The sequence below is a fragment of the Cervus canadensis genome, chromosome 1 (genome assembly GCF_019320065.1).
Source record: "Cervus canadensis isolate Bull #8, Minnesota chromosome 1, ASM1932006v1, whole genome shotgun sequence".
NCBI classification, from domain to species: domain Eukaryota; kingdom Metazoa; phylum Chordata; class Mammalia; order Artiodactyla; family Cervidae; genus Cervus; species Cervus canadensis.
Window position 1 is genome coordinate 49,686,987 of NC_057386.1, and position 26,839 is coordinate 49,713,825.

The following is a 26,839-nucleotide window of genomic DNA, read 5'->3' on the forward strand; positions in this document are numbered from 1 at the left end:
GCAGCAGCAAGAATCTTCCAGACCAACATCTTGATTTTATGACAAGTAAATCGAGGTCTCAAGAGATTTGACTTGTCCTAGCTGTCTTTGCAGTTTCAGTGGTGTCAGCTTATCCTTCTGATCTGTCCCTCTGGTTAAAAAGCATTTATTGAGGTCTGCTTAGAAATAAAGACTGATTTTCCTCATTTCAAAGGTGAAATGAAAAGGGGCATTTTGCCTCTAACAGAGCAAGACTTTATATAGGAAACAGAGACTTACTGGATACAGGTAAACACAAGTGAGCTTTGTTTCTGCTTCTGCTGACCTAAGCCATCAGGGAGAAAAGTGAGGGCCCCTATTCCAGAAGGGGAGTTGCAGTTCTCAGCACTCTGGGAGGGCTGGCATGTGCTCCCTTCCATGGGACCAGATAGCGTCACTGTGACTCTTATCAAGAGTGGCCTAGGGAGACTTTTCTGCCAGTTCAGTGGTTAACACTTCACCTTCCAATGCAGGGGGTGTGGGTTCGATTCCTGATGGGGTAGCTATGATCCCACATGCCAAAAAACCAAAACATAAAACAGAAACAGTGTTGTAACAAATTTAATAAAGACATTAAAACATGATCCACATTAAAAAAAAAAAAAAAAGTGGCCTAGGGACTTCCCTGGTGGTCCAGGGGCTAAGATGCCACACTCCCAGTGAAGGGGGCCCAGGTTCAATCCATGGTCAGGGAACTAGATCCCGCAAGCCACAACTAAGAGTTTGCATCCGGCAACCAAAGAGCTGGTATGCTGCAATAAGACCTAGTGCAGCCAAACTTACTAAGTAAATATTTTTTTTAAAAGGGATTTTGCTTAAATGAAAAAAAGAGTGGCCTAGCATGGCAGGGCTGGGCCATGTACACCCAATGCTCGCCAATGCTCTCAAATTACTTCAGTAAAACTACCCATATTCCTAGAGTTTAAACACAAATCCAAACTGCACTGTAATAAAAGCATGTCCTCAGGCTCTAATTGGTTTAGAGAACAGCTTAGTGATCAAAGGATAAGGCCTTATTGGGAGGTAACTTTTGCTTGAAGGGGTCAGGCCTCAGTAAAGGAATTTTCCCAGAACTACACCTAATAGAAAGTTGAACTTGTTTATTTTGAAACACCTTACTGAGTGTTATAGGGCCTTGCCACTCAAACTGTGGTCTTCCAACCAGAGGCAACACCTGGAAAAATGGTTGAAAATAGAGACTATCGGGTCCGATCCATTCCTGCTGAATTAGCATCTCCATTTTAGCAAGATCCCCTGCTGATTCCCATGAGTGTTCAGGGGTGAAAGGGGCAGCTTTAGAGCATTCTAGAAGAAAGACCAAAACCACTAACACCTCCCTCTACCCTAATAGTCCCTACCTCAAGGAGCTCATGGATGGGTGTAAGAGCTCAAACCACACATATGAAAAATGTCATGAAAATGACCATTTACGAATGTGTTGTTAACACCATATGGGCTGCCCTGAGACACACAGGACACGTGTTGAGAGGGTGCAAGACAATGATTGTCTGCCCAGGTGGCTCAGTGGTAGATAATCCGCCTGCAATGTACAGAACTCGGGTTTGATCCCTGGGTCAGGAGGATCTCCTGGAGAAGGAAATAGCAACCCACTCCAGTATTCTTGCGTGGGAAATCTCATGGACAGAGGAGCTTGGTGGGCTACAGTCCATGGAGTCACAGAGTTGGACACAACTTAGAGACTAAACAACAAAAAGAATGATTACAGGTGAGAGTGGTCACCCTGGGCAGTCTTCCCCAGAGTGGTGAAATTTTGTTAAGTATGTATGAATGGAGAGGAAAAGGACAAGGAAAGACCTTCTAGAGGAGAGGGCAGGGGCAAATTGTAAATTCTAGGCAGTGGCCCCCAGATACTTCATTATCCTATGCAAGTCTCTTGACTCTCCCTGGGTCCTTCCAGCCCGTCACATGTTGCTGTGGCTGCCCACACAGTTAATCTTATCTCATGTTACAAATTTTGGTTTAATTAACAGTTTTCATGGGAATTCTTCAAGGGTTCTCGCCAACAGGCAAACATTTTTTCCTTCAGATTCAAAAAGGCAACAGGTCCTCACCCCTTTCTAGGATAGTTGGCTGTGATTTCTAACTCTACTTTTATAATCGGGTAAAAGGAAATTCCTTACATGTACACTCTCCCAAATTGCTGGAGCCTCTAACGTGGTGCAAATCTTCCCCGTAAAGCTCTTAATCAGATCTCATAAACGATTAGCCCAGTGTGTTTACAGTTTCTCGATAAAGTTAATCATCCTCGAAAGCCAGGAATTAACAGGAAAATGGGGAACTTAGTGGTTTCCCTTCCTTAACATCTAGATTTACTTTGCAAAGCAAAAGTGATGGCACTGAAGATGAAATCGAGTTTCAGTGTTTATTTTCCGAATAAGCTGGTGTGATTGTAACCCTCTCCTTGTCACACGCAGCGTATCCAGTAAACCAGAATTGTTCCAAGAATTAAACAACTCTTTGTGACCCCATGGAGTATACACAGTCTATGAAGTTCTCCAGGCCAGCATACTGGAGTGGGTAGCCTTTCCCTTCTCCAGGGGATCTTCCCAATCCAGGGATCGAACCCAGGTCTCCTGCATTGCAGGAGGATTCTTTACCAGCTGAGCCACAAGAGAAGCCCAAGAATTAAACAGTGGGGACGAGATGGAGGGTATGAGAGTGCCCCCACTGGATACCTGTAGGACACCGCGTAAGGAGAACCTGCCCTCCTTCCCGCCCTTATCTCCAACCTCCTGAAGGGGCACAAGTAAAGTGGAGACTCCAGAGAGAAAGATGATCAGTGTGAGGAGATAATGTTGTCATTGTTTAGCCGCTAAGTCGTGTCTGACTCTTGCAGCCCCATGGACTGTATGTAGCCCGTTAGGCTCTTCTGTCCATGGAATTTCCCAGGCAAGGATAGTGAAGTGGGTTTACCATTTCTTTCTCCCAACCCAGGGATTGAATCCGAGTCTCCTGCATTGGCAGGCAGATTCTTTACCACTGAGCCGCCAGGGAAGCTTATGAGGAGATCAGCTTTAAATAATTCTTTAGATAATTAAATAATTCTTTAAACCCTTTAAATAATTTTTTAGAATAGTTCCACCATAAGTTCAAGGGCCCTTCGCCTTGTCTGAGCCCCATTACAGGTCCCTGAAATCAGGATGGAGCTGAGTCTGTCGGGTGGGTGTCTGCCTCTTGGCTTCAGGGCTGCAAACTCAGGGCTGACTGTTCATCTCTGTCAGAGCCTATCAGCAAAGCGCTTGTCACCAGCTGCCCAGCACACTGGGGAAAAAATGCTTCCTATACTCACAGAGATAATTTGGGCTGATAGGAATAGCATCGGGGAAGAGAATGGCATCACCAAATCAATACTTGAGCTTTACGAATTAATATCTTTTTTGGCTCTGGCTCTACGTTTATATCCAGAAGGCCATTGCTCCCAGACAGAGATGCTAAATGGAACAGACATTTCGCTCCAAACAACAGCAAATTCCCTTTCCTTAATGATAAGTTGACTCGAGGCTTGACATATTAAAGAAAATTCACTTAGAACATCCATTAGCTGTGAATTTTATCATGTTCCTTGTGGCACACTACTAGGAAATAATGTGAATAAGCTGGGAAAATAGGGAGCTGCATGCCTGGCATGAATGCTGGTCACAAGAATGCATCTTTCTACATCCATGTTCATAGCAACACTATTCACCACAGCGAAAACATGGAAGAAACCCAAATGTTCACTGATGGATAAATGGGAAACAAAATACAATATATACACAGAATGGAATATTATTTAGCCTTAAAAAGGGAGGGGATTCTTTTTTATATAATTTTAAAAAATTCATTTATTTGGGTGCATCAGATCTTAGTTGCAGAGACCTTAGTTGCAGAGATCTTAGAGAGCGAGCAGCTCTCTAGTTGCAGACTTAAGTTGCCCCACAGGCATGTGGGATCTTAGTTCCCTGACCAGGGATCAAACCCACAACCACTGTATTGGAAGGTGGATTCTTAGCTGGGGAAGTTCCCCAAATGAAGGAAATTCTGATACAAGCTACAGCATGGATGAACCTTGATGGCATTATGCTAAGTGGAAAAAGCCAATCACAAAAGCAAAATACTGGATTCCATTCATAGGAATCTAATTTCCTGGCCTCAGCACTTACCTAAGCCTTGGTTCATCTCTAGGCTCAATTCTAGATAGATGTTTCTAACAGCCCGTGGGACTTGCCCATCTGAAGGTCATGTGCGTATCTTGAAGGTAGTATGTCTTATCATTCCTTTCAAACCTGTTCTTCTATTACCTATTGTAGTTAATGGAACCCTCATTTCCCTGGTGGTCCTGGCAATGGGAGTTATTGTTTAGTGGATACAGAGTTTCAGTTTGGAAAGATGAAAATGTTCTAGAGATAGATGGGTGTGATGGTTGTACCACAATGTGAATGGACTTATTGCTACTGAATTGTACACTTAAAAATAGTTAAAATGGTAAATGTATATTATGTATATTTTGTCCCAATGGCACAAAAACAATGAACCTTTCACCCATCAGCCAGAGAGCGAGCCCTCCATCTCAAGGGATCTCAACCTCACTGGCTCTAAGGAGATTTCTTGGAAATGTTTAGTAAAGTACAAAGAGTTTAACCCCTGACTGAGTTTACTTTTGGACGTAAATCAGACTCATAGGGGCTGATAAATGTATTACATATCAATTAGCCATGCAAAAAAACTTAAGATTGCAACATGGTAACAGGATTTACCAGTTAAGCAGTTTTCCTATCTTTAAATCAGGGTTTTTCAAACTTGCATGTACATGGGAATCACCGGGGCATCTGGTTAATAATGCAGATTCTGACTCAGGTTTGAGGTGGAGCTTGAGATTCTATTTGTCTAACCGGCTTCCAGGAGATGTTGATTCTGCTAGGCCAGGAGTCTCATTTAAGCAACAAGAGTGTAGACCTCTCTTCAGTGAAGATTCCTGTCCATACCTTGGAGGTAACAGTCTCTCTGATAAGAATTATTTCTGGAATCCTGTCAATCTTTTGCCAAAAAAGGCTCAGGCATCTCCAACTCCTTTTCCTCTAGCCCCAGCATGGACAAATCATAAATTGTGCCCTTATCCTTTAGATACAGGCCAGATCAGCTGCAATGTCCAAAAGCAGGCTTGTGGAAAGGACTGAAGGAAGGAAGAAGGACAGAAGGGCGGGAGGGAGGGAGCAAGGGAGAGAGGAGGGAAGGAGGAGAGAAGAGAGGAAGGGGGTGAGGACAGAAAGAGAAGTAAGAAAAATGTCAAAAGCCAAAGACTTGCTTTGAAGTCCTCTATAAGGAAAAAAAAAAAAAGTCCTCTATAAGAATCCTTCAGTGGCTCTGTTGCTTTCAAGCTAAAAGTCCAGACTCCTTAGAAGGGCTTCTAGTGGCCTAATGACGTCTTTGTCCACCTCTCCCAGCTCACTCCTTACCATTGCCTCCGTGTAGTCTATGTCCAACCATAATGAATTCTGTTCTTCCTTGCCTTTATTTCCCTGATAGCTCAGGTGGTAAAGAATTGCCTGCAATGCAGGAGACCCCGGTTCGATCCCTGGTTGGGAAGATCCCCTGGAGAAGGGAAAGGCTACCCACTCCAGTATTTTGGCCTGGAGAATTCTATGGACTGTATAGTCTATGGGGTCACAAAGAGTTGGACACGACTGAGTGATTCTCACTTTCACTTGCCTTTACAGTTGATCTCCCCTTGATCTGAAACCTTACCCTCTCCTTATATCACCTAGCCCAGGTGTTATCTCTTCTGGAAAGATTTCTGTCACCATTTCGCCACCCTCATTTCCCACCCTCTGAGTGAGGTAGTCCTTCTCTGCTTTAATTGCATACAGTGCTATCAGAGCACTTCCCAGGATATTTGGATTGTATTCCCTTCTCTACATCCTCCTACCCCCAACTCCACTGGACTGTGAGCTCCTTGAGGGATGGGAAGATGTCTTTTGTCCCTAACACGGTGTCTAGGGCGTACAAAGTACGCAAACAGTGTTTGTTGAAAGAATGAGCAAATGCAGAACTGTAACATTGTGTGACATTTGATGAAGACATTGCTTAGTTCCTCAAACACCATGAAGCTGCCCTCAGAATGACTTTGCTGAAGGTCAAATACATTGACATCAATTTCTGTGTTCCAGCAACTGCTACTGAACTCCCCTATTCTGATAAATTATGCTTCCCCAGCTTCTTCATTTTATGGTATTAACCCTGTATCTTCTCTGCAAGACCAAATGCCAAGATATACTACACAGGGTGATAATAGAAGTTTTAATGGAATTTGGGGGAAAGCTAGTATCTCTTTGAATATTAGTATGCTAGTTGTACCCTTTTGTTAAATTGAAATACAGTCGATTTACAATATTATATTAGTTTCAGGTGTACAACACATTCAACATTTTTATAGATTATACTCCATTTAAAGTTATTATAAAATAATGGCTCTATTTCCCTGTGCTGTACAATATATCCTTGTTGTTTATTTATTTTATACATAGTAATTTGTTAGCTGTACTCTTCTTATTGCCCATTTGAACCTAAAATAAGTCTTCAAAATTGCAGTGACTTCAAACTTGAGGTCTCTGGGCATCTAGCTATTACTAGCAATTTCCAAATTGGTATGTCTTTGTATGTTCCTGTAGATTTTTACTGAGATACTGCTTGCTTTGTGCAAAGTACTTTGCTAGGGGTTTGAGGGACTATCAAGTTACTAATGTCAAAAACTTTACCAGTCAGTGGTCTAATCTGTGCCATCTAATACCATAGCCTCAGCACCTATCTAAACCTTAATCCATCTCTAGGTTAAACTCTGGACAGATATTTCCAATAGCGCACGGGGCTTGCCCATCTGAATGTCGTGTGGGCATCTTAAAGACAGTATGTCATTTTTCTTCCCAACCTGTTCTTCTTCTTTTACCTACTGTACTTAATGGAACCCTCATTTCCTCAGCTGTCCTGGCTCCTGACTCTTAACTTCTTAAGTCATCCTTAACGTCTTCCTTCCCCACATCATCTCCCATCAGTCAATTATTAGGTCTTGTTGGTTGCATCATTCTCTGCCTTCTTCCCTGAACCCATTCTGTTTCCTTTGTTTCAGCTATCAAGACCTTGTCACTTCCCACCTCCCTGTTGATTTACCTCCTGTTGATTTAGGTGTTGAAATACCTCCCTGTTCTCTTTGCCTCCAAACCCTCCCCATAATAACTCTTCCTTCAGACTGCTGACAGAACGTCTTTTTAAAGCCCAAACCTAATATTGTCCTTCTTTTACGTAAAGTCCTTCAACAAATTTCCTTTTATCTGTAAAAATAAAGTCCAATGCCTACAGCAAGATCTATGTATGACGCTCTGGTGACTTATCTCTTACCCTCCCCTTCTGACACTCTCCCTACATACTTCAAGATCTGTCCATACCAAACTATTTACCATTTCCTCACATACCATGCTGGCTCCTTCCTTAACGGACATTCCAGATAATGTGCAATTTCAGCCTAGAAAACTCCTGTTATCTTCAAGATGAAATGTTACCTCCTTTGTAAAGACCTCACCTCCGAGCACTCAGTACATGATTCTGTTAGGGCACCTTTCATGTTACCGTTATTCTTTTTATATGCCTCTGCCCTGAGCTCGCAGAAGGTAGGGACCGTGTCTCACTCTGCTTTGTATCCTGGTCTTCCACACTGTACTTGGTGCATAACAAGCCTTATGTAAATCTTCAGTGAGAGACTGACCAAAGAATTGACTGAATAAATAATTGACTGTGACAGATTCAGAATAAGAACGATAAGAAAGGTGCAAATAAACTGTTGCTGTTTAGTGTTCAAAGGACTGAGTCACATTCATTTGGGAGACCAAAAAAGACTTTCATTGATTACAATCTTTTAACATAACTCTATATATTTGTTTCTATCTTAAACCAAGATTCACTTAAATCTGGCCATGGCCCCCTCTGTCTCCAACATCTGACCCCAAATGAAATTAATTTTACTGTGATCTGTCTCTGGTATAAAAGTAGGTCTTTAATTCATTTTATGCAGCACATAGTAATCTGGTTTCTTATAATAATTTACCTATGTACAAATGGAGATTCCTTCTCTTTTCCAAAAAAATGATTGAAGTGGCAGCCTTGGTTATGTGTTCTTACTGTGGCTTCTTGTATAGAAAGTACCCATTAAGTATTTGTTGAATGAAGAGGTGAAGGATTGCTCAGGCCTGCTGGTACTCTTGAGTTACTTGGCAAGTACTGTGACCTCTTGAGAAATAGCTGGGTACTTAGTAATCTTCCTACCCTGCATGTCTGATGGCATTTATGTCTGTTTTCAGCTCATTTGGGTTACACATTCTTTTATACAGATCTTTTGAACCTTGCACATTGACAAACATGCTTCCCAGGTGGCGGTAATGGTTAAAGACCAAGCCTGCTGGTGCAGAAGACATGAGACTCGGGTTCGATCCCTGGGTCAGGAAGATAACCTGGAGGAGGGTATGGCAACCCACTCTGGTTTTCTTGCCTGGAGCATCCCATGGACCGAGGAGCCTGGCGGGTTACAGTCCATGGGGTTGCAAAGAGTCGGACACAACTGAAGTGACTTAGCACGCACGCACAGGCACACTAACAAACAACGCTGAAGGCCTGTGTATCTTCAGGGTTCATGTCTCCTGGGGTGCTGGGGTGCTGAGTCTGGCCCAGGGTAGTTAATGTTTAACCCCTAACTGCTGGCCGGATGTCCATAAATCAGAAAGAATAGCAAACACAGGCCAACTCAGCTTAGGTTTATTTAGCGACAGGCGCTGTGCGGCTCTCACCTTGGTCCTCTCAAGCACCTTAGCCTCCTTTCCAGAAAGAAAGAAGGGATCACAGGGCAGAAGAATCCGACGGGAGGGGCAGTTCCTGAGGGGCCAGACCAAGAAGCACAGTCTACTAACCTCCATGACTTGAGGGCCCGCTCTGCAAAGGAGCCCTGCCCAGAATCCAGACCTCTAATTCCGAGGCTTGTGCTCCACTGGCCAGGTGAAAATGGGATATCTGTTTTCTGTGAGCTGAAGTGTTCCCTCAGAGCAGAAATACTTTATTTATGGCCTTTCCCTTCTATCATGGACAGTTATTGGTTGCTGCCTCTCCTCTCTTCCTAAGAGGCCCGTCCCCCCGATTTTTCTTTCTTTTTCTTTTTCAGTCTTCTTTTTATCTTTACACCCACAGCTGGAGGGAAGGAGGGCACAAAGCCTAAAGCTCTCCCTAGGGCTGTTCCCTCCCACACTGCCTCCAGGAAGGTCCTGGGCCCATCCCATCTGTAGGTGGGCCCTCCCACCCCTCCAGGGGCCCAAGGGGTTCCTGAGAGCTTGCCTCCGGGAGCCCCCAAAGCCACACTCACTATGACTGTGGGAGGTGCTCTGCTCCCAGCTTCCTGGACACCCACCATGCCCCACACCCCACAGTTCTTCACCCTGGGTGCCCACCCTGAGGGTCCCTGAATTTCAGTGAGTTTAAGCCCATTGGTACATAAATGCATCCATTACACTGAGTCCCAGTCATTGCTTTAGGAATGGCCTGCTCCCCAGTTGGCACTAGTGGTAAAGAACCTGCCAGCCAATGCAGGAGATATAAGAGACCAGGGTTTGATCCCTGGGTCGGGAAGATCTCCTGGAGGAGGGCATGGCAACCCACTCCAGTATTCTTGCCTGGAGAATCCCATGGACAGAGGAGCCTGGTGGACTATAGTCCACAGGATCGTAAAGAGTCTGACACAACTGAAATGACTTAGCATGCATGCACATGACCTAGAAAGGTCTCATCAGAGTGGACCTCGAGAGTGTGTAGGGAAGTTGGGGACTTGGACTCTTCTTAGCCCAAATGGTAAATGGTATGTCTTATTTCCACTGCAGCCATTGTGGAAGCTGCCAGGAGAGAGGAAGTGTGGATCGTGTGTACACAAATGAATGGATCCCTCCCAGGGAAAGCAGAACCAAGCAATGGAACCTGTTGTTTGAGTCCTGGATCAAATTGTGCCTGCCTCCCCAGTGAGCCAATAAATTTTCTTTATTGCTTAAGCTTTTCTGAGGTTGTTTGATTTCACTTGGAACATTAAATTTTCTGATACACACTAGCTAGATTATAAATTGTGTGACAACAGATGGTTCATGTTGATTGCCCTTGGCACATAGTAGGCATTCTATGAACAAGTTCTGAATGGATACATTTCAACTCCAAGGAACACCAGTAAACTCTCCTTTACTCATTTGACAGCTAAGGAATTCGGGATGTGGATCTAGATGCCAGGATCTCACCGCAACACAAAGCTTTTTCTAACCACCAGGAGGTCTCCAGTCAATGTTGAGGTCTTTGAGAAGGCTCCCAAGAGGCAGTTATCCCCTTTGCTCTGCAAATTTTAAACTAAATCAGAGATAAGACAGAAGTAAGCTAGATAAGAAAGAAAGAAAACAGCACTGTAGAATTGATGCCTTTCAACTGTGGTGTTGGAGAAGACTCTTGAGAGTCTCTTGGACTGCAAGGAGATCCAACCAGTCCATCCTAAAGGAAATCAGTCCTGAATGTTCATTGGAAGGACTGACGTTGAAGCTGAAACTCCTATACTTTGACCACCTGATGCGAAGAACTGACTGATTTGAAAAGACCCTGATGCTGGGAAAGATTGAGGGCAAGAGGAGAAGGGGATGACAGAGGATGAGATGGTTGGATGGCATCACCAACTCAATGGACATGAGTTTGGGTGAAGTCCGGGAGTTGGTGATGGACAGGGAGGCCTGGCGTGCTGCAGTCCATGGGGTCACAAAGAGTCGGACACCACTGAGCTACTGAACTGAACTGAACTGAATTGAAGCTAGACAAGGACCAACAATGCCCTTTATCACTAGTACAGCTGATATTCAGAGAAAAGTGTTAGTCGCTCAGTCCTGTCCTACTCTGCAACCGCACGGACTATAGCCCGCCAGGCTCCTCTGTCCATGGAATTCTCCAGGCAAGAATACTGGAGTGAGTTGCCATTCCTTTCTCCAAGGGATCGTCCTGAACCAGGGATTGAACTCAGATCTCCTGCATTGCAGGCAGATTCTCTACTGTCTGAGCCATCAGGGAAGCCTTATATTGTCAGGCCAGTGAGCACTGGAAAAGCAAAAGAGTTCCAGAAAAACATCTACTTCTGCTATATTGATTATGCCAAAGCCTTTGACTGTGTGAATCACAACAAACTGTGGAAAATTCTTTAAGAGATGGGAATACCAGATCACCTTACCTGCCTCTTGAGAAATGTGTATGCAGGAAGACGGAACAGTTAGAACCAGACATGTAACAACAGACTGGTTCCAAATTGGGAAAGGAGTACGTCAAGGCTGTATATTGTCACCCTGCTTATTTAACTTATATGCAGAGTACATCATGAGAAATGCTGGGCTGGATGAAGCACAAGCTGGAATCAAGATTGCCGGAAGATGCCTTAAACTTATGAGTAAGGAAAATAACGATTCGGGGTGACGCCCGAATCTTCACTGCTAATGTGAGACGAATTTTTGAGCGGGTGAAGTTTGCCCCTAAGGTGACCTGCCTACTTTGCGGGATGCCTGGGAGTTGCGATCTGCCCATCCTCCTTTTACTTTAAAAAAAAAAAAGATTGCGGGGAGAAATATCAATAACCTCAGATACGCAAATGACACCACCCTTATGGCAGAAAGCAAAGAAGAACTAAAGAGCCTCTTGATGAAAGTGAAAGAAGAGAGTGAAAGAGTTGGCTTAAAACTCAACATTCAGAAAACTAAGATCATGGCATCTGGTCCCGTCACTTCATGGCAAATAGATGGGGAAACAATGGAAACAGTGAGAGACTATCTTTTTGGACTCCAAAATCACTGCAGATGGGTGACTGCAGCCATGAAATTAAAAGACGCTTACTCCTTGGAAGAAAAGTTATGACCAACCTAGATGGCACATTAAAAAGCAGAGACATTACTTTGCCAACAAAGGCCCATCTAGTCAAAGCTATGGTTTTTCCAGTAGTCATGTATGGATGTGAGAGTTGGACTTTATAGTCCAACTGAGCTGAGCATAGAAAGCTGAGCACTTGAAGAACTGATGCTTTTGACCTGCGGTGTTGGAGAAGACTCTTGAGAGTCCCTTGGACTGCAAGGAGATCCAACCAGTCCATCCTAAAGGAAATCAGTCCTGAATATTCATTGGAAGGACTGATGTTGAAGCTGAAACTCCTATACTTTGGCCACCTGATGTGAAGAACTGACTCATTTGAAAAACGCTGATGCTGGGAAAGATTGAAGGTGGGAGGAGAAGGGGATGACAGAGGATGAGATGGTTGGATGGCATCACCGACTCAATGGACATGAGTCTGAGTGAACTCTGGGAGTTGGTGATGGTCAGGGAGGCCTGGCATGCTGCAGTCCATGGGGTCGCAGAATCGGACACGACTGAGCGACTAAACTTAACTGAACTGAATGAGCATGAGCTACCCAGTACTCAAACTCAGAATCTGACAATCTGGCCACTTAGCAATGGACAGGTGGGCCAGAACAGGTCTCCCCTTCCCACCATGCAGGAGCAGTGTGAACTCTCAAGAGGAAAGGAAGACTTTCCTGCGAAACGCAACAGTCCTATTAAACCACTCTTCCTTCCCAGATAAGCAAGAGAGAGTGAGTGTTGTGTTAATTAGGCTTCTTTCACCAGGAAGCAAACAGCAAGAGTGGAAAGACGATGTCCCCCCACCCCCAGCACACATCAAGTGTGATTTGATAAGGTCAGTTGATTCTGCTTTGTTTTCAATCAAAATGGGTTCTTTTTCAAAGTGATGGAATTTGGTTGCTGTTTAAAACATCCTTCTCCATGGAAGTAACACACATCACCATAACATCAGGCCCCCAAAGGAGTTGGAGCTCTTCATTAAAAATCATGCAAAGTTCAGAGGAAGAACCAAGAATTGATGATAAAAGGATGCAGTTGAGGGCACTCGATGGCAATCCTCCTCATGCCCGCACACCATGCCCCTCAAAGGTGTTGCAAGAGCACTGAAATCACACGCTTCCCACGCCGACTGTCAGTTTCTTTCTCACTGAGCTCAGAGCCACACGGTGCCTATTAGTCACCGGACAGCAGAGCCAAGGTTTAACTCCTTGGAGGTGTAAGGGAAACGGCGCTTCAAACTGGATTCCAGGAAATCTAAGGAAGTGTTAGACAGGAAGTCTGGTACAGTGTTCCCAATTTGCCCAATGTCAAGGCTAGAGCTGGAAGCGTTTTTTGAAACAATTAGTCAGTTAAGCAATGTGACTGTCTGCACATGGTTTTCATTTTATTCACCAGGGCACTCTTTCCAGATCCAGGTTTTTTGGGGGGTTTTTGTGTTTGTTTCTTTACAGTAAACATTTACCATTCATGCTTCAGGAGGCTTTCCCCAGAAAACCATTGTTTATAATTTTGAAGTTTGGTAGACAAATTACCACATCAACTGGACAATAATAATTCCCCACATTAGCTAATCATACATGTCAAATTCATCAGGTTTCACTAAAAGCTGTGGGGTTGGCTCTTTAATGTGACCCATCACAGTGAGGACCAGAATGCCCTGAACCCAGCGTGGATGTCCTCTGGTCTGGCTGCTGAGACAAAGCTTTGATCTCATCGTGAGAGGCTCCAGGGCGGACTTCTTGCTGGAGGTCAGGAAATAGGCTTCACTGGCCAGTCCTGGGAGAGAACCCAAGCTGACAGTGGAAACCCAGATTGAAACAATATGTTCCCAACCTCTCTCCTCAAATGCAAAGCTCTTTTCTCATCTATTGTCTGCCCCTATTTTTACCATGAAAAGCTCTCCAGTGTCGTTTTAGCTATCAATAATTGGCAGTGAGTTTTTGCAATTAACAGCTGCTGAGAATCAATTTCAAGGAGCTGCACAGAAAAACCATTGCCAAAAAAGCACATTTGGGGATTACTCAGCTGCTTACCTGTTCCTCAATCCTTTTCTTACCCCACACATCATCTCCAGGAAGAACGTGAAACTTGAACCATGTGCCTAAAGGCCCAGTTCTGAGTATGTGGTAGATATTTGAGAAATTCTCTGATCAATGTGTACCTGGAGGAAAGGAATGGACAGTTCCACAAGGAGCTGCTTTGTAATTCATAACAAAGAGCTGACTCATAACTTCTGTCTAATTTCAGATGAAAGACCCCAGGGAAAGATTTGCGTAAATAAGTTGGCCTCAAAAGAAAGCCACTGAAGTTTATTTGTTCCTTCAAAGGAAAGCAATAGAGAATCGTCAACTGTGATGGGCACATCTCAAGCTTTGCTGGTTTATCTCACTCATCAATAATACCAACCAGGGTCTTCTGGAAAGCTGAACTCCCCACCCACCACACCCAAGCCAGCTGGAGACATAACTCAAAGCCTTGGTGAGTTTCTCAGCTTTGGAGGGAGCCAACCCTCTAAATGACACTTTCCAATGCTGAAGACCGCGGGGCTGCCAATCACTTGAGAACTAGGAGGCATATATATTTTTAGAGACCTTCCGTCATCTGGGCAGCCTCGAGTGGATTTTGTTTTTTTCTATCTCTCCTCAGTTCCTTACCTGGTGGGCTTGGGGCAAGAAACCCTCCAACGGCAGCAACCTGGAAGGACGTGCTTGCTAAGGCAAGAGGTCGATCAAGAGGGAGCCCCGAGGTGCACAAGCTCCCAGAACCCTCAGCCGTTCAAAGACTCCCACCTGACTCCACCTCAAGCTTCTTTAAATCAGCCTTCGGCCCAGGAGTTATCCGGGGGCCTGGTATTTACAGCCGAGCCCCAGATAACAGAACCATGGAGATGCCACCCGGGTTTCTATACTGACCCAGTGGTCAAGGATCAGCCCCTGGGCCCAAGGACAACCTGTATTGTTTCCTCGCTGCAAACGCCAGAATGCCTTCGCCTCCAGGACATCGACCCTATTGTGGGAAAAAAACAGCCGCCGTTGCTATTTACACCCTGAACTGCAAGCTGGGTAAAAATAGCTCTAGCAGCTTGGTCCAGCTTTAAACCCCGCTGCAGAAAGACATTATTTTTGGAAGAGAAGATTTTCCTCCCCACCCACAGATCTGAAAACGGTCACCTCCCCGGAGGAGAAGAGGACAGACAAGCCCACGCAAAGGTGAAACGTACCCCCTTCTCCACCCCTCCTGCCGGGGACAGCAAGAGCCAGATTAGAAATTCTCTTCCTCCCCTAGCAGCCAGGTCAGGCCCCGGCACAGACTTGCGGGTGACCTAGTTCAAGGTACAGTGGGAATTAATTAACTTTGACTACAGTGAGAGGAGGCGGCTGTCTGAACCTGGGTGCTGACACCATCTTGCTGACTATTATGGCTGGTAGGCTACTTGCTTGCCTTTCCAAAAAAGGAAGAAAACAGAATTGACTGACAGAGTCTATAAGGCTTCCCCAGTGGCTCCGTGGGAAAGAATCTGCTTGTCAAGGTAGGAGACACGGGTTTGATCCCTGAGCCAGGAAGATCCCCCATGCCAAGGAGCAACAAAGCGTGCACCACAGCGATTGAGCCTGCGCTCTAAAGCCCAGGAACCACAACTACTGCGCCCGCATGCTGCAGCTTCTGAAGCCCGCGTGCCCTAAACCCCATGCTCTGGAACAAGAAAAGCTGCCATAAAGAGAAACCTGTGAAAAAAAAAAAGAGAAACCTGTGCACTGCGACTCGAGAAAAGCCAGTGCAGCAACAAAGACCCAGCAGAGCCAAAAATAAATAAAATTAAAAAAAAAAAAAAGAGAGTACATAAAACCCCGAAACAATAGCTCAGATGATCTACTGCCTGAGAGCTTGTAAGTTATCAGGCTTGGTCTGGTCCCACCTCTGTATTTGGGGCCCCTGACAGCTGGGGGCTGAAACTCTCCCCTCTTGTATTTGCAAGAGCTTAGTGCCTGGTGTTTGGGATCCTGGAATTTCCTTCAGGTTCAGGAAGTAGTCTATACGACAATCAGTGGAAGGAAAGTCACTTCTCTCTTTTCTGTGAAAAGGTATTTGGTAGATGCACGTAAGTGTGTAGATTATGACACCTTTGTAACTCTCAAGAGATATCCATATATGGATAGTTTCTAGGATATGTGAAAAACAGCAGAGAAAAACACCAGATCCATGATGTCATTCAATTGTCCCATCATTTGAAAGTACCCAGAGCTGAGCTCAATAGGTGCTTAATAAATATTTTTAGGAAAGAAGGGAAAGAAATCTCCCACATCCTATCTCCATCTGAACCTCCTTCTTCAGAGATCCAGGAACGAAAACAAATCTTCTACTTTGAAACATGTCTAGGCATGCCTAGCCAACTAAAAGAAAGGTGACAAGATTATAACACGTCAGTCCCCCACTTCTCAGCACCTCCCAGCAACACACATACAGACCCCTACCACCTTGACCTCAGTGTCAGTACTGGGGTAGCTATAGGGGTAAGGGGATGGCTGGATCAAGGTAGAAGAAGCTGAAAGGATGGGGGTATGCTTTGGGCACAGAGGCAGGAAGCCTGGCTTTCCCCCTGGCCTCAGACAGACCCAAGTTTTAGTACTATCTTTTTCACCCACTGTGTGACCAAGTCACTTACCTTTCTGAATCTCACTTTCCCCTCTGAGAAGAGGGGTGAGAATACCGACTGTGGGGGTTGGTGCAGAGCAAATGTGTCAGCATACACAGAACATGTGCGTGTTCAGTGCCTGGTTCAGAGTGAGAGATACGCCACACCCAGCATCCATGGCATGCCATGGCTAGATTGGTTTTTTGGTTTTTGGTTTTTTTGGCTGTGCCATGCGGCATGCAGGAGCTCTAGTTACCTGAGCAAGGATGGAACCCGTGTTCCCTGCTATGGAAGCTTAGAATCTGGACCTCCAGGGAAGTGCCCATGGCCAGATTTTGGAATGTATCCTGTTTCCAGCATCAGGAGGTTGACAGATTCTACTAAATGTCAAAAATCTTAACTCCCTGAAAAAGGCATTCCATCGACAGAAGTTTCCAAAGACTTTCTTCCTCATTATTAGGCCCTTTTTGCACCACGCCCTTCATTCTCCCCTTGCACCTTTCTTTAACACCCACTTCCCCAAGCCTTATCAAGCAGCCAGAAATAGAATCTCCCTACTCTGACGTCTCTGCCAGTGGGAAGGGCTGGCCAGCCAAGCGGCTGGGTCAGCACTGGCTTGTCAGTTGAGGGAGACCACAGAAATATAGCCCCAGCACCTTTCCAAGTCTCGCTGACTGATGCCGTAGCTATTTAAGCTATGTGTTCTCAGGGCTCCAAGGCTCCCCAAGGACCTGGGAAAGACGGCTGGATATCCTTTTGATCGGGACCGCTTCGGGTTTCTATTTCCAAAGTTGAGAAAGCCAGATAGTGCTGACTGTGGCCCAGGAATGAAAAGAGCTCAGGCCTCTCTCTCTCGCTCTCGCTGACCTGTGTCCGAGGACTGTGGGCCAAGGTGGCCAGGCTCTCCCCTCCAGTCTAAGTCCGCTCCCTCCTTAGTCAGCTGTCCTCGCCTCCCTATTAATAGCCAGTGCTTTGGCTGGCTCTTCTGGCAGCCTGATTACAGTTTAATAAGACATCTCGAATAAGAAAGCAGCAGACTTCCTGGAGTGGGGCTGCCGAGGGCCGGGAGGGTTCAGGTTCCCTCCCAGAAGGTAGAGGCGAGGTGTCGCCTTCTACAGAAGGACAGAGGCCCAGGTGACCGAGTCACTGGTCCCAGAGACGAGACACTGCTCTGGGGTTTCTGTCTTGCTGAACTGCCTCTGGTTTAGGGCAGGAGACAATAATCCAGGCTACCTTGCATTTTATTGAAGTCTTTATTCCCACAGATATTCCTGGGCAGGACTGGAAAAGTGTGGCTCTTATTCAATGATGCAGTAGCTCTATGCATGTAGCTCTACTGCAGTGATGCAGTGCTCTATGAAGAGTAGGTGGAAAGCTAACTTTGGACCAAGTTAGCACTGTGGTTTGGTTTAGTTGCTCAGTCGTGTCTGACTGTTGCAACCCCATGGACAGAAGCCCACCAGACTTCTCCGTTCATGGGATTTCCCAGGCAAAAATACCGGAATGGAGTGCCATTTCCTTCTCCAGGGGACCTTTCTTACCCAGGGATCAAACCTGGGTCTCCCAAATCCAAAGGTGGATTCTTTACCGACTGAGCCAGTAGAGAAGCTAAGTTAGCATTCGTCCCTACCAAGTCCTCTTTTCTCTGACACTACAGAAGCAAGGTAGCAAACTTGGAGAGGTTCGGGTTGTCTGTATGGGACAGGGTGCTGAGAACAGACTGAATCCCAGCAAAAAAATATTTTCAGGCCCCCCTCCTCCCCCTCCTCTGTCTCTCTGCAGTAAATGCAGACATGCTTAACAATCTTTAGTGTTAGATTCATGCTGATAAGTAATGAATTTGGGTTACCGTGTAATTTATTCCAGCATTCCTGTTCTTCCTGGGCCCTGGAGGGGAAGAACATGCAAATTTAAGAGCAAGGCAACCTGAGTTCACATTCTGACTCAGTCCCTCAGCTGAGGGGCTCAGCATCTTTACTCTATTTTTCTGAGCCTACATCTTCTCATTTATATAAAAAAATAATAATCTATCCTGAAATGGTTTTATACAAATGAAATGAGACAACTTTGGAAAATTGGCCTAGTACAGTGCCTGGAATATAGTAGGTAGGCAATAAACAGTCTTAATTTTCTTTTCTTCTGCTTTTATATTTTTAATAGTTTCATTTCCATTATATTTTTTATTTTTATTTATTTTTATTTTTTTTGACCACATCGAGTCTCAGTTGCTGCAGCAGGATCTTCAGCTGGGGCATGTGTGACCTAGTTCCCCAACTAGGGATTGAACCTGGGCTCCCTGCATTGGGAGTGTGGAATCTTATCCAGTGGTCTAACTTTTCTTTCCAGAAAATAAAAAGGAAGGGAACTATGAGAGCAAATCAGGGTCATCCAAGTCCCTCAAACCAGTGGGGAAAACGACCAGCCTCAAGACCATCTCTGCTATGAAATCTCATAAGAACAAGTAAAACTTTTTTTCCCTTCTCTAGATTCATACCATTCAGAAGTCCCAAAGAGAGGCCCAGTCTGGACTGTGATGCATCTTGCTGAGCCCATAGTGAGGAGTCTCCCAGCTCCATTCATCATCCCTCAGAACATTTATCGGAGGTCTCACAGCTGATAAAGGAAGGATGACATCAGGAAGAATGGGTTGACTGTACCCTTAGCTACATTTCAAGGCCCCCTTAGAAGAACCAGGTCAACCTGACCTCATGGGTGAACCCTGCTATCGGCAAGGCCAAAGGAGAAACAAAACATCACGCTTGCCCTGGTTTTCAACCTGCTGAGAAATAATCTGATCCTCAAACACCTGCTTATGAGATGGCAAATAATGGTCTCCTTAACCCAGGACCAGCTGACTTCCCTCGGCAACTACTTCAAGTTCTGGGAGGGTGACAGACTTTGTTCCTGCTACAGCTTGCTTCCTTCCTGCTTGCCAACAGCCAGCGTATATCTGATGGGAGCCAGCCAGAGCTCCTGGCAGCACAAAGTGAGGCAAGCCCCAGCATGACCTGCCCCCCAGTCGGGCGCTGAGTGGGGGCTGGTGTGGGGTTGAGAGATGGGAACTAAGTTGACTTTCATTTTCATCAAAGAGCCCAGGATTCCCTGCACCTCAGTAGGCAGAGGGCAGGACTTCCCAGACACCTCTTGGGGAGTGGTCTTTATTTCTCCTCTGGACCTATGCTTGGTATGAACCCTAATATGATTTTATCTATACACTGATGTGGAGGGGATGAGCACACTGTAATCTATTTACATGCCACCGATACCATCCCGTTTGAGAATCAACCACCCATACATCATTCACACCTTTGGTCATGCAACAGATACTTATGGACATTACCTTCCCACCAGCCCTGTTCTGGTTTCTGAACACACATGGTAAATAAAACAATGATGGTCTCTGCTCTAGCGGGTGAACCACACACAGGATGTGAAAATTAACAAGTACATCATTCTAATCGTAAGACATGCTGGTAAGAGACGTGCTCAGCTGCAGTGATAGAGAAGGATGTGCTATGTTCAGTCGTGTCCAACTCTTTGAGGCCCCATGGACTGTGCCCCGCTAGGCCCCTCTGTCCGTGGGGATTCTCTAGGCAAGGATACTGGAGTGGGTTGTCATGCCTTCCTCCAGGGGATCTTCCCAACCCAGGAATCGAACCCATATCTCTGGTGTCTCCTGCGTTGTAGGCAGTTTCTTTACCCACTTGGCCACCTGGGAAGCCCGTTAGTGCACTGAGACCCCCTAAACCTTGTTCCCGTTAGCTCACGGTATCAGAATGTGCAGAAGCAAACCTACAGATCTCTCTCCTGACTACCTTCATAAGGCACGTAACCGGTCTGTTGTCAACTGCACACAGCCCTCCTGAATGCATGGTTTCTCCAGCCCTGCAGAGCCCCCTAAACTGCTGCCGTAAGGACATATGCAGTAAGCAAGGGCACCAGGATAAAGACAAACGCTAATTGAATAGCATTTGAGCAACATGTCACATACTCCCATCAAGTATAGGATATCAAGTGAAGGACAGAACCAGGAGAAATCACGTCCTAGAGCAGGACTGGTGGACACTGCAAGGGGGCTATGCAGTGGAGAACGGTGTGTGGAGATAACAGAGAGCGATAGAGGGGGAATTTCCTGGCAGCCCGGTGGTTAGGACCCCGAGCTTTCACTACCAAGAGCCCAGGTTCAGTCTCTGGTCAGGGAACTAAGATCCTTGCAGGATCCATTAAAAACAAAAACCAAAAACCCAAGAAATGAAAGAGAGAGAAGAGAGAGAGAGAGCTGGTGGGGTGAGGGGTGACTGATTTATGACCTTAGATGAGAAGGTCAGGGGCGGCCACTCTGGGGAAGTTAAGAACTTGATGGGATTTCATTGGAAATTGACTATGAAGGTCACACCCACCCACCACCCACCCCCGCCTCAGTGTTCAGCCAAGTTCCCTTCTCTCTGAGTGAAACACTCTAAGCGGAACAAAAGGGGACCTCAGCCAGGGATTCAGTGAAGACTGTCCTGGGAGAAGGAAGGGGGCTCCCAGACCCCCCTTCCCAATCTCCTGCCGTGGGCAGGTCTACACCTCTTCCCTCTCCTGAATCCCATCCCCAGCATCCGTCTGTCCTCTGTCCAGGGCCTTTCTGACGCCACTGGTCTCCTTACAAACCTCTTGTTCCTGTCACCCAGCAGGGTCTCATCACGGGGAGGACCCATCACAGGCTCTCTGTCGTTGACAACTGTTTTCTCCAAGGTCCCCACAGGCCTGCCCTCGAAGCTCCAGAAGCCAAATAGCTTTGACCTGCAATAGATAAAAACTCATCATTCCCGCTAGGCCAGCAGGCTCATTACAATCTTCTTGCTCTAACTCTTTATCTCAGGGTTGTTTTCCTAAATTAGCATCAGCTAGGTTGACATCAGTGCCATCTACCACCTGCATTAAGGAGTTGGCCCTCGAGAATGCTGGGGAACCAGCCCAGACATCAGAGCCAGACAGACATGTGTCTGAACCCCAGCTCCCCACTTTAACCAGCTCTGTGACCTTGGGCAATTATGCTCTCTGGGCTTCGGGTTCTTTATATGCAAGACGAGGAGGAGGGAAATGCTTACTCTGCAGAGTGGGTGTAAGAATGAGCCAAGAAGGAGGCAAGGTGGATGGAATGTAGCAGGTACACTGCAAATGGGAGCCTTTGTTATGACTTCAGCTATAAAATAACCTCAGTAAAGTCTGGCAGTGCCTCTTTGAGGAAGGTGACTGATTGCTCTCTTAAGAGTGGCGGCCAGGTCTCCGTTTCACCAATCATTCGGCCACAGCAGGTCTTTAATCTGAGTATTACTAAAAACCAGGTGAAAGGAGGACACTTCAGGACACAGTAAAAGGCACGGATCCCAGAATCTTGGATTGGAAGGAATTCTGAGAAAATTCTAATCCAAGTTCTTGCTACCAGGCAGGACTGAATTTCAATTTCAGACAGATGGAAGTCTTTTCCAGTACATAGTTGAGCAGGCATTACCCCGCCGCCCTAGCTGCACTGTTCTTGTGATCACAGAGACTTTATTATGCACTCAGCCCTTCAATCTTTAATTCAAAAAATATTTTTGGAGCAGATACTATGGGCCGCGTCTTATTCAAGGCACATGGATATGGAGGCAAGAAGACAAAGTCCTGCCCCACATGGAGACCAGTTATATGTAGAGATTTTAAAAAGTGGGATGGAAGGACTTCCCTGGTGGCTCAGTGGTTTAGACTCTGCTCCACTGCAGGAGACACAGACAGGTTCAAACCCTGGTCAGGGAACTAAGATCCCACATGTGTGTCAAAAAATAAAATTAAATTAAAAAGGAGGGAGAGAGAGATAGAGAAAAAAAGTGATATCAAGAAAATAAAATAAGGTAATGGGTTAGAATGATGGGGGTGGAGTGGGGTTGGAAGTGGGTAATGGGGTGGGGCCAATGCAGTTGGGGGGCCTCCTCTCTGAAGAGAAGACATCTGAGCAGAGACCCAGTGGGTGAGGAGGAGGCATGTATGGGAGGACGGCTAAGGGCTTCATGTGTTCAAGGCACAGAAAGATTGTCTGTGGTTAGTGAGACTGCAGGTGCATGAGCCAGTAAGGATTTGAAGGTTGAATTTTATTCTAACTTCAGGACTTTAAGCAGAGGACCTGCAACATCTGATTTACACTTTGAAAAGATCCTTGTGGCTCTTCTCGGAAAATGTGCTATAAGGTGCTTGAGTGAAAGTAAGGGGACCAGTTAAAGAGCTCTTTGCTGAAGTCCAGATAAGGGAAGATGGTAAAAGCTAGCCTGGTTTGAAATATCTTTTGAGGGCAGAGCTAACAGGACTTACCTGTGGATTAGATATGGGGACTGGGTGCAGGGGGAGGGGGGAAGCGGGGACAGTAGTAAGACAGGAATCAACGATGACCCTTTGATTTTGAACCTGATAAACTGGGAGAATAGTAGCTGTTTAATGAGATGGGATTATTTGGGGGAAATTACTAATTCCATGTCTTTCTCCTCCTCCAGACTATATACTCCATGAAGACAGGGCCCCAAACTCTTGTTCACAGCTGTGTGTTCTGTGACTGGCACAGCGTCTGGTTTGCGGAATAACTGTCACTTCACAGCAAAAAGATAGGGAAAAATGGAAACAGTGTCATATTTCATATTCTTGGGCTCCAAAATCAATGCAGGTTTTGTGACTGCAGCCACAACATTAAAAGACGCTCATTCCTTGGAAGAAAAACTATAATAAACCTAGACAGTGTTTTAAAAAGCAGAGACATTACTTTGCTGACAAACATCTGTCTAGCCAAAGCTATGGTTTTTCCAGTAGTCATGTATAGATGTGACAGTTGGACCATAAAGAAGGCTGAGCACTGAAGAATGGATACTTTCAAACTGTGATGCTGGAGAAGACTCTTGAGAGTCCCTTGGACTGCAAGATCAAACCAGTCAATCCTAAAGGAAATCAACCCTGAATATTCATTGGAAGAACAGATGCTCCAATACTTTGGCCACCTGATGTGAAGAGCCAACTCAATGGAAAAGACCCTGATGCTGGGAAAGATTGAGGGCAGGAGGAGAAGAGAGTGACAGAGGATGAGATGGTTGGATGGCATCACCGACTCAATGGACATGAGTTTGAGCAAACTCAGGGAGATAGTGAAGGACAGGGAAGCCTGGTGTGCTGCAATTCATGGAGTTGCAAAGAGTTGGACATGACTTAGTGACTGAACAACAACAAAAAACAACCACATACCAATATTGAGTATGTAGTCAATGCCTAGCACTGTGCTCCATGCTCTATAGTCATTCTAATTTAATCCTTACAAGAGAAATGTGAGGAGATACTTGTTTGAATCCTCATTTTACAAACAGGGAGTTGGGTTCAGAGAGGTTACATGACAGCCTCAAGGTCTCATAGGTACTAAATGGTAAAGCTTTATAGTGGTAGGTCTGGCTCCAAACTCTAGACTCTTCACCAGTGTACCACACAGTCAAAGAGTCTGCGTGGGTACATGGATGGGTAGGTTGGTGGATGAATGGATCCAAGGATGTATGAATGGACGGATGGGTAGAAAGCAACACCATATGCTGAAAATCATTTGTACCAAAGTGTCCCTCTGAAAGTAAAAGAGATTCAAACTGGAAGGATCTACTCCTACAAGCAAGAAATTGAGGAACCAAGCATGAATTCCCACTAAAGTTATTCCCAGGAATTCAGAGGTAGAATTCATTTGGGGGGGAAGGGGAACAGAAAGTTCTAGAATGCTTTTTTAAGCTAAAAAAAAAATCTAGAAATTTGAAGAAGTAATCTTTTTCAGGGAGTATTTCCTAGTACTTTTTTCAATGATCTGGGATTACTTTAAGAGCATTAGAATCACATGAAATACTTTTGATACTTGAAAAATATCTTCTAAGAACAAAGGCAGAAAATCTTGCTTGCATCAGGCAGCTCAGATCCTGGAGCTACTCAGGAGTGTCACTCATTACTTACATGGCTCAACAAGTATATCAAATTTTAGTTGTGGCCCATTAGGATCAGCTTCACGGTGTTTTATCAGTAAGTGCTCTTTAGCTTTGCTTAGTCGCTCAGTCGTGTCCGACTCTTTGTGACTCCATGGGACTGTGTCCATGGGGATTCTCCAGGCAAGAATACTGGAGTGGGTTGCCATGCCCTCCTCCAGGGGATCTTCCCCACCCAGGGATCGAACCCAAGTCTCCCGCTATTGCAGGCGGATTCTTTACCATCTGACCCACCAGGGAAGCCCAAGTGCTCTATGAAATTACAACCTTTTCAGGGAAAGTAGCCTGCACGTAGTCCACATTGACACAGTGACCCTGGTCAGGAACGTGGAATCTAGCATAGATATCTCCCCTTGTCACACTAAAATTACATAAACAGAAAATTTGTTGAGCACTTACTCCTCTTTTTTTTTTTAATTTATTTTTGGCTGAGCTGGTCTTCATTGCTTTGTGAGGGCTTTCTCTAGATACAGTGAGCGTGGGTTACTCTCTAGGTATGGCGCATGGGCTTCTCGTTGTGATGGCTTCTCTTACTGTGGAGCACGGGCTCTAGGCTTGTAGGCTCTGTAGCTGTGGCCCACGGGCGTAGTTACTCTGAAGCACGTGGAATCTTCACGGACCAGGGACTGAACCCTGTCCCCTGCGTTAGCAGATGAAGTCTTAACCATTGTGCCGCCAGGAAAGTCCAGCACTCACTGTTCTTGACGCATGGATCTCATTTGACTTTTGCAACAAGCCTTTGCTGTAAGTACTATTGTGTCCTCATGTTATGGATGAGGAGACCAAGGCGGATGGTTTAAGTACCTTGATTGAGTCACACAGCTATGAAATGTACGGAATCAATGCAATGTGGAGCCACATGCAGTTAACCACTGCAATACCTCATGGTGAAGCAATCCTCAGTCCCAGAGATCCTGCCTTCTTAATCTCCTTGTTTGTCTGTTCCTCCCTATCCCTTTGGGCACTGCCCCAGGTTAAGCATTTCATCTTTTCTCATCTTTGAAATTGTCCCATCCTCCTAGATTTTCTGTTTCCATGTTTTCTTTTGTAACTGACCATGTTGGAATCTGATACCTATCTTTTTTTTTTTTCCCCTTTGACTGAACCACTCACCTTTCCCACCGTAGTGAAAGCTCAGAGTCCTAACCACTAGACTGCCAGAGAATTCCCTTGACACACATCTGATCATGTCACACTTCTGCTCAAAATCCTTTAATGGTTTCTTGTTGCCTGTGAGTTGAAGGCTGTTATAAGGCCTTTCAAAGACCTGGTCCCAACCTCCTTGTGCAGCCTTATCCTCCTCTCCCACTGTTTCCACTGAAGCCCTTATTCCAGGTACACCAAACATGTGCTCTCAAGTATGAATACTATGCTTTTTCCTTTTCTCCTCTGTGCAACACCCACCCCATATACACAAGCACCTGTGCATGTATACAGACACACAGACGCACACACCCTATTTATTGCCTGATTCCTCTTTATTCTTTGAGCCTACTTGCAAAGTTGCTTCAGTCATGTCCATCTCTTTGTGACCCCATGGACTGTAGCCCGCCAGGTTCCTCTGTCCATGGGATTTTCCAGGCAAGAATACTGGAGTGGGTTGCCATTTCCTTCTCCAGGAGAGTTGCTTGACCAGGGATCAACCTTGAGTCTCTTATGTCTCCTGCATTGGCATTGGTAGGCAGGTTCTTTACTACTAGCATCATCTGTGCTGTGTTTAGTCACTTAGTTGTGTCCATCTCTTTGTGACCCCATGGACTGTAGCCCACCAGGCTCCTCTGTCCATGGGGATTCTCCAGGCAAGAATACTGAGTGGGTTGCCATGCAGGGGCTCTTTCTCCCTTGCCTCCAGGGGATCTTTAAGCCCCTATTCTTTGAGACTCAGCTGCTAAAATGTCTTCTCCAGGAAGCCTTTTCTCACACTCATAGTCAGGTCTAGGTACCTCTTCCTTCTCCTTGGCATTGCACCTTCATAGGTCTGATAAAATACATCAATTTTTACCATAATTTTCCCTTTACAAACTGTTTCTCTTTAGGATTGTAAGATTCATGAGGGCAGGAACCATAGTTATAACTAGTGTATGCTCAACATCTGTACATGCTCATACATTTTTGTTAAATGAATAAAAGAATGACTTATTGAAGTGAATTGATTTTCAAAGTAGATTTCAAAATCTGGGCAATTTTGATCTTCACGTTTTCCCACTGTCAGACTTATCTACCTGTG

General features: G+C 45.4%; 1 protein-coding gene, 1 long non-coding RNA gene and 1 other non-coding gene across 7 annotated transcripts in view; 1 reads left to right on the forward strand and 2 right to left on the reverse strand.

Moving 5' to 3' along the window:
- The window catches only part of LOC122450408, a 32,648-nt gene extending 17,685 nt beyond the window's left edge, over positions 1-14,963 (reverse strand). The window contains exons 1-2 of the long non-coding RNA XR_006272119.1: positions 14,619-14,963; positions 13,998-14,125 (exon numbers count right to left, since the gene is read on the reverse strand). This is a non-coding gene — a long non-coding RNA (uncharacterized LOC122450408). The remainder of the gene's footprint in view (positions 1-13,997; positions 14,126-14,618) is intronic.
- LOC122424729 lies at positions 11,490-11,639 on the forward strand. Its single transcript, XR_006264502.1, has one exon. It is a non-coding gene; the product is annotated as a U12 minor spliceosomal RNA (small nuclear RNA).
- Positions 14,964-19,099: 4,136 nt separating the features above from the next.
- Positions 19,100-26,839, reverse strand: part of YPEL2 (yippee like 2) — an 87,308-nt gene continuing 79,568 nt past the window's right edge. For 2 of the 5 annotated variants that reach the window (XM_043482705.1, XM_043482689.1), the window contains exons 5-6: positions 21,254-21,385; positions 19,101-19,210 (exon numbers count right to left, since the gene is read on the reverse strand). In XM_043482705.1, coding sequence (XP_043338640.1) covers positions 21,284-21,385 — 102 coding nt within the window. In that variant the 3' untranslated portion in view covers positions 19,101-19,210; positions 21,254-21,283. Of the gene's footprint in view, positions 19,211-21,253; positions 21,386-26,839 lie in introns of those variants that run through there. The other 3 variants (XM_043482681.1, XM_043482674.1, XM_043482713.1) reach the window with 2 other exon arrangements.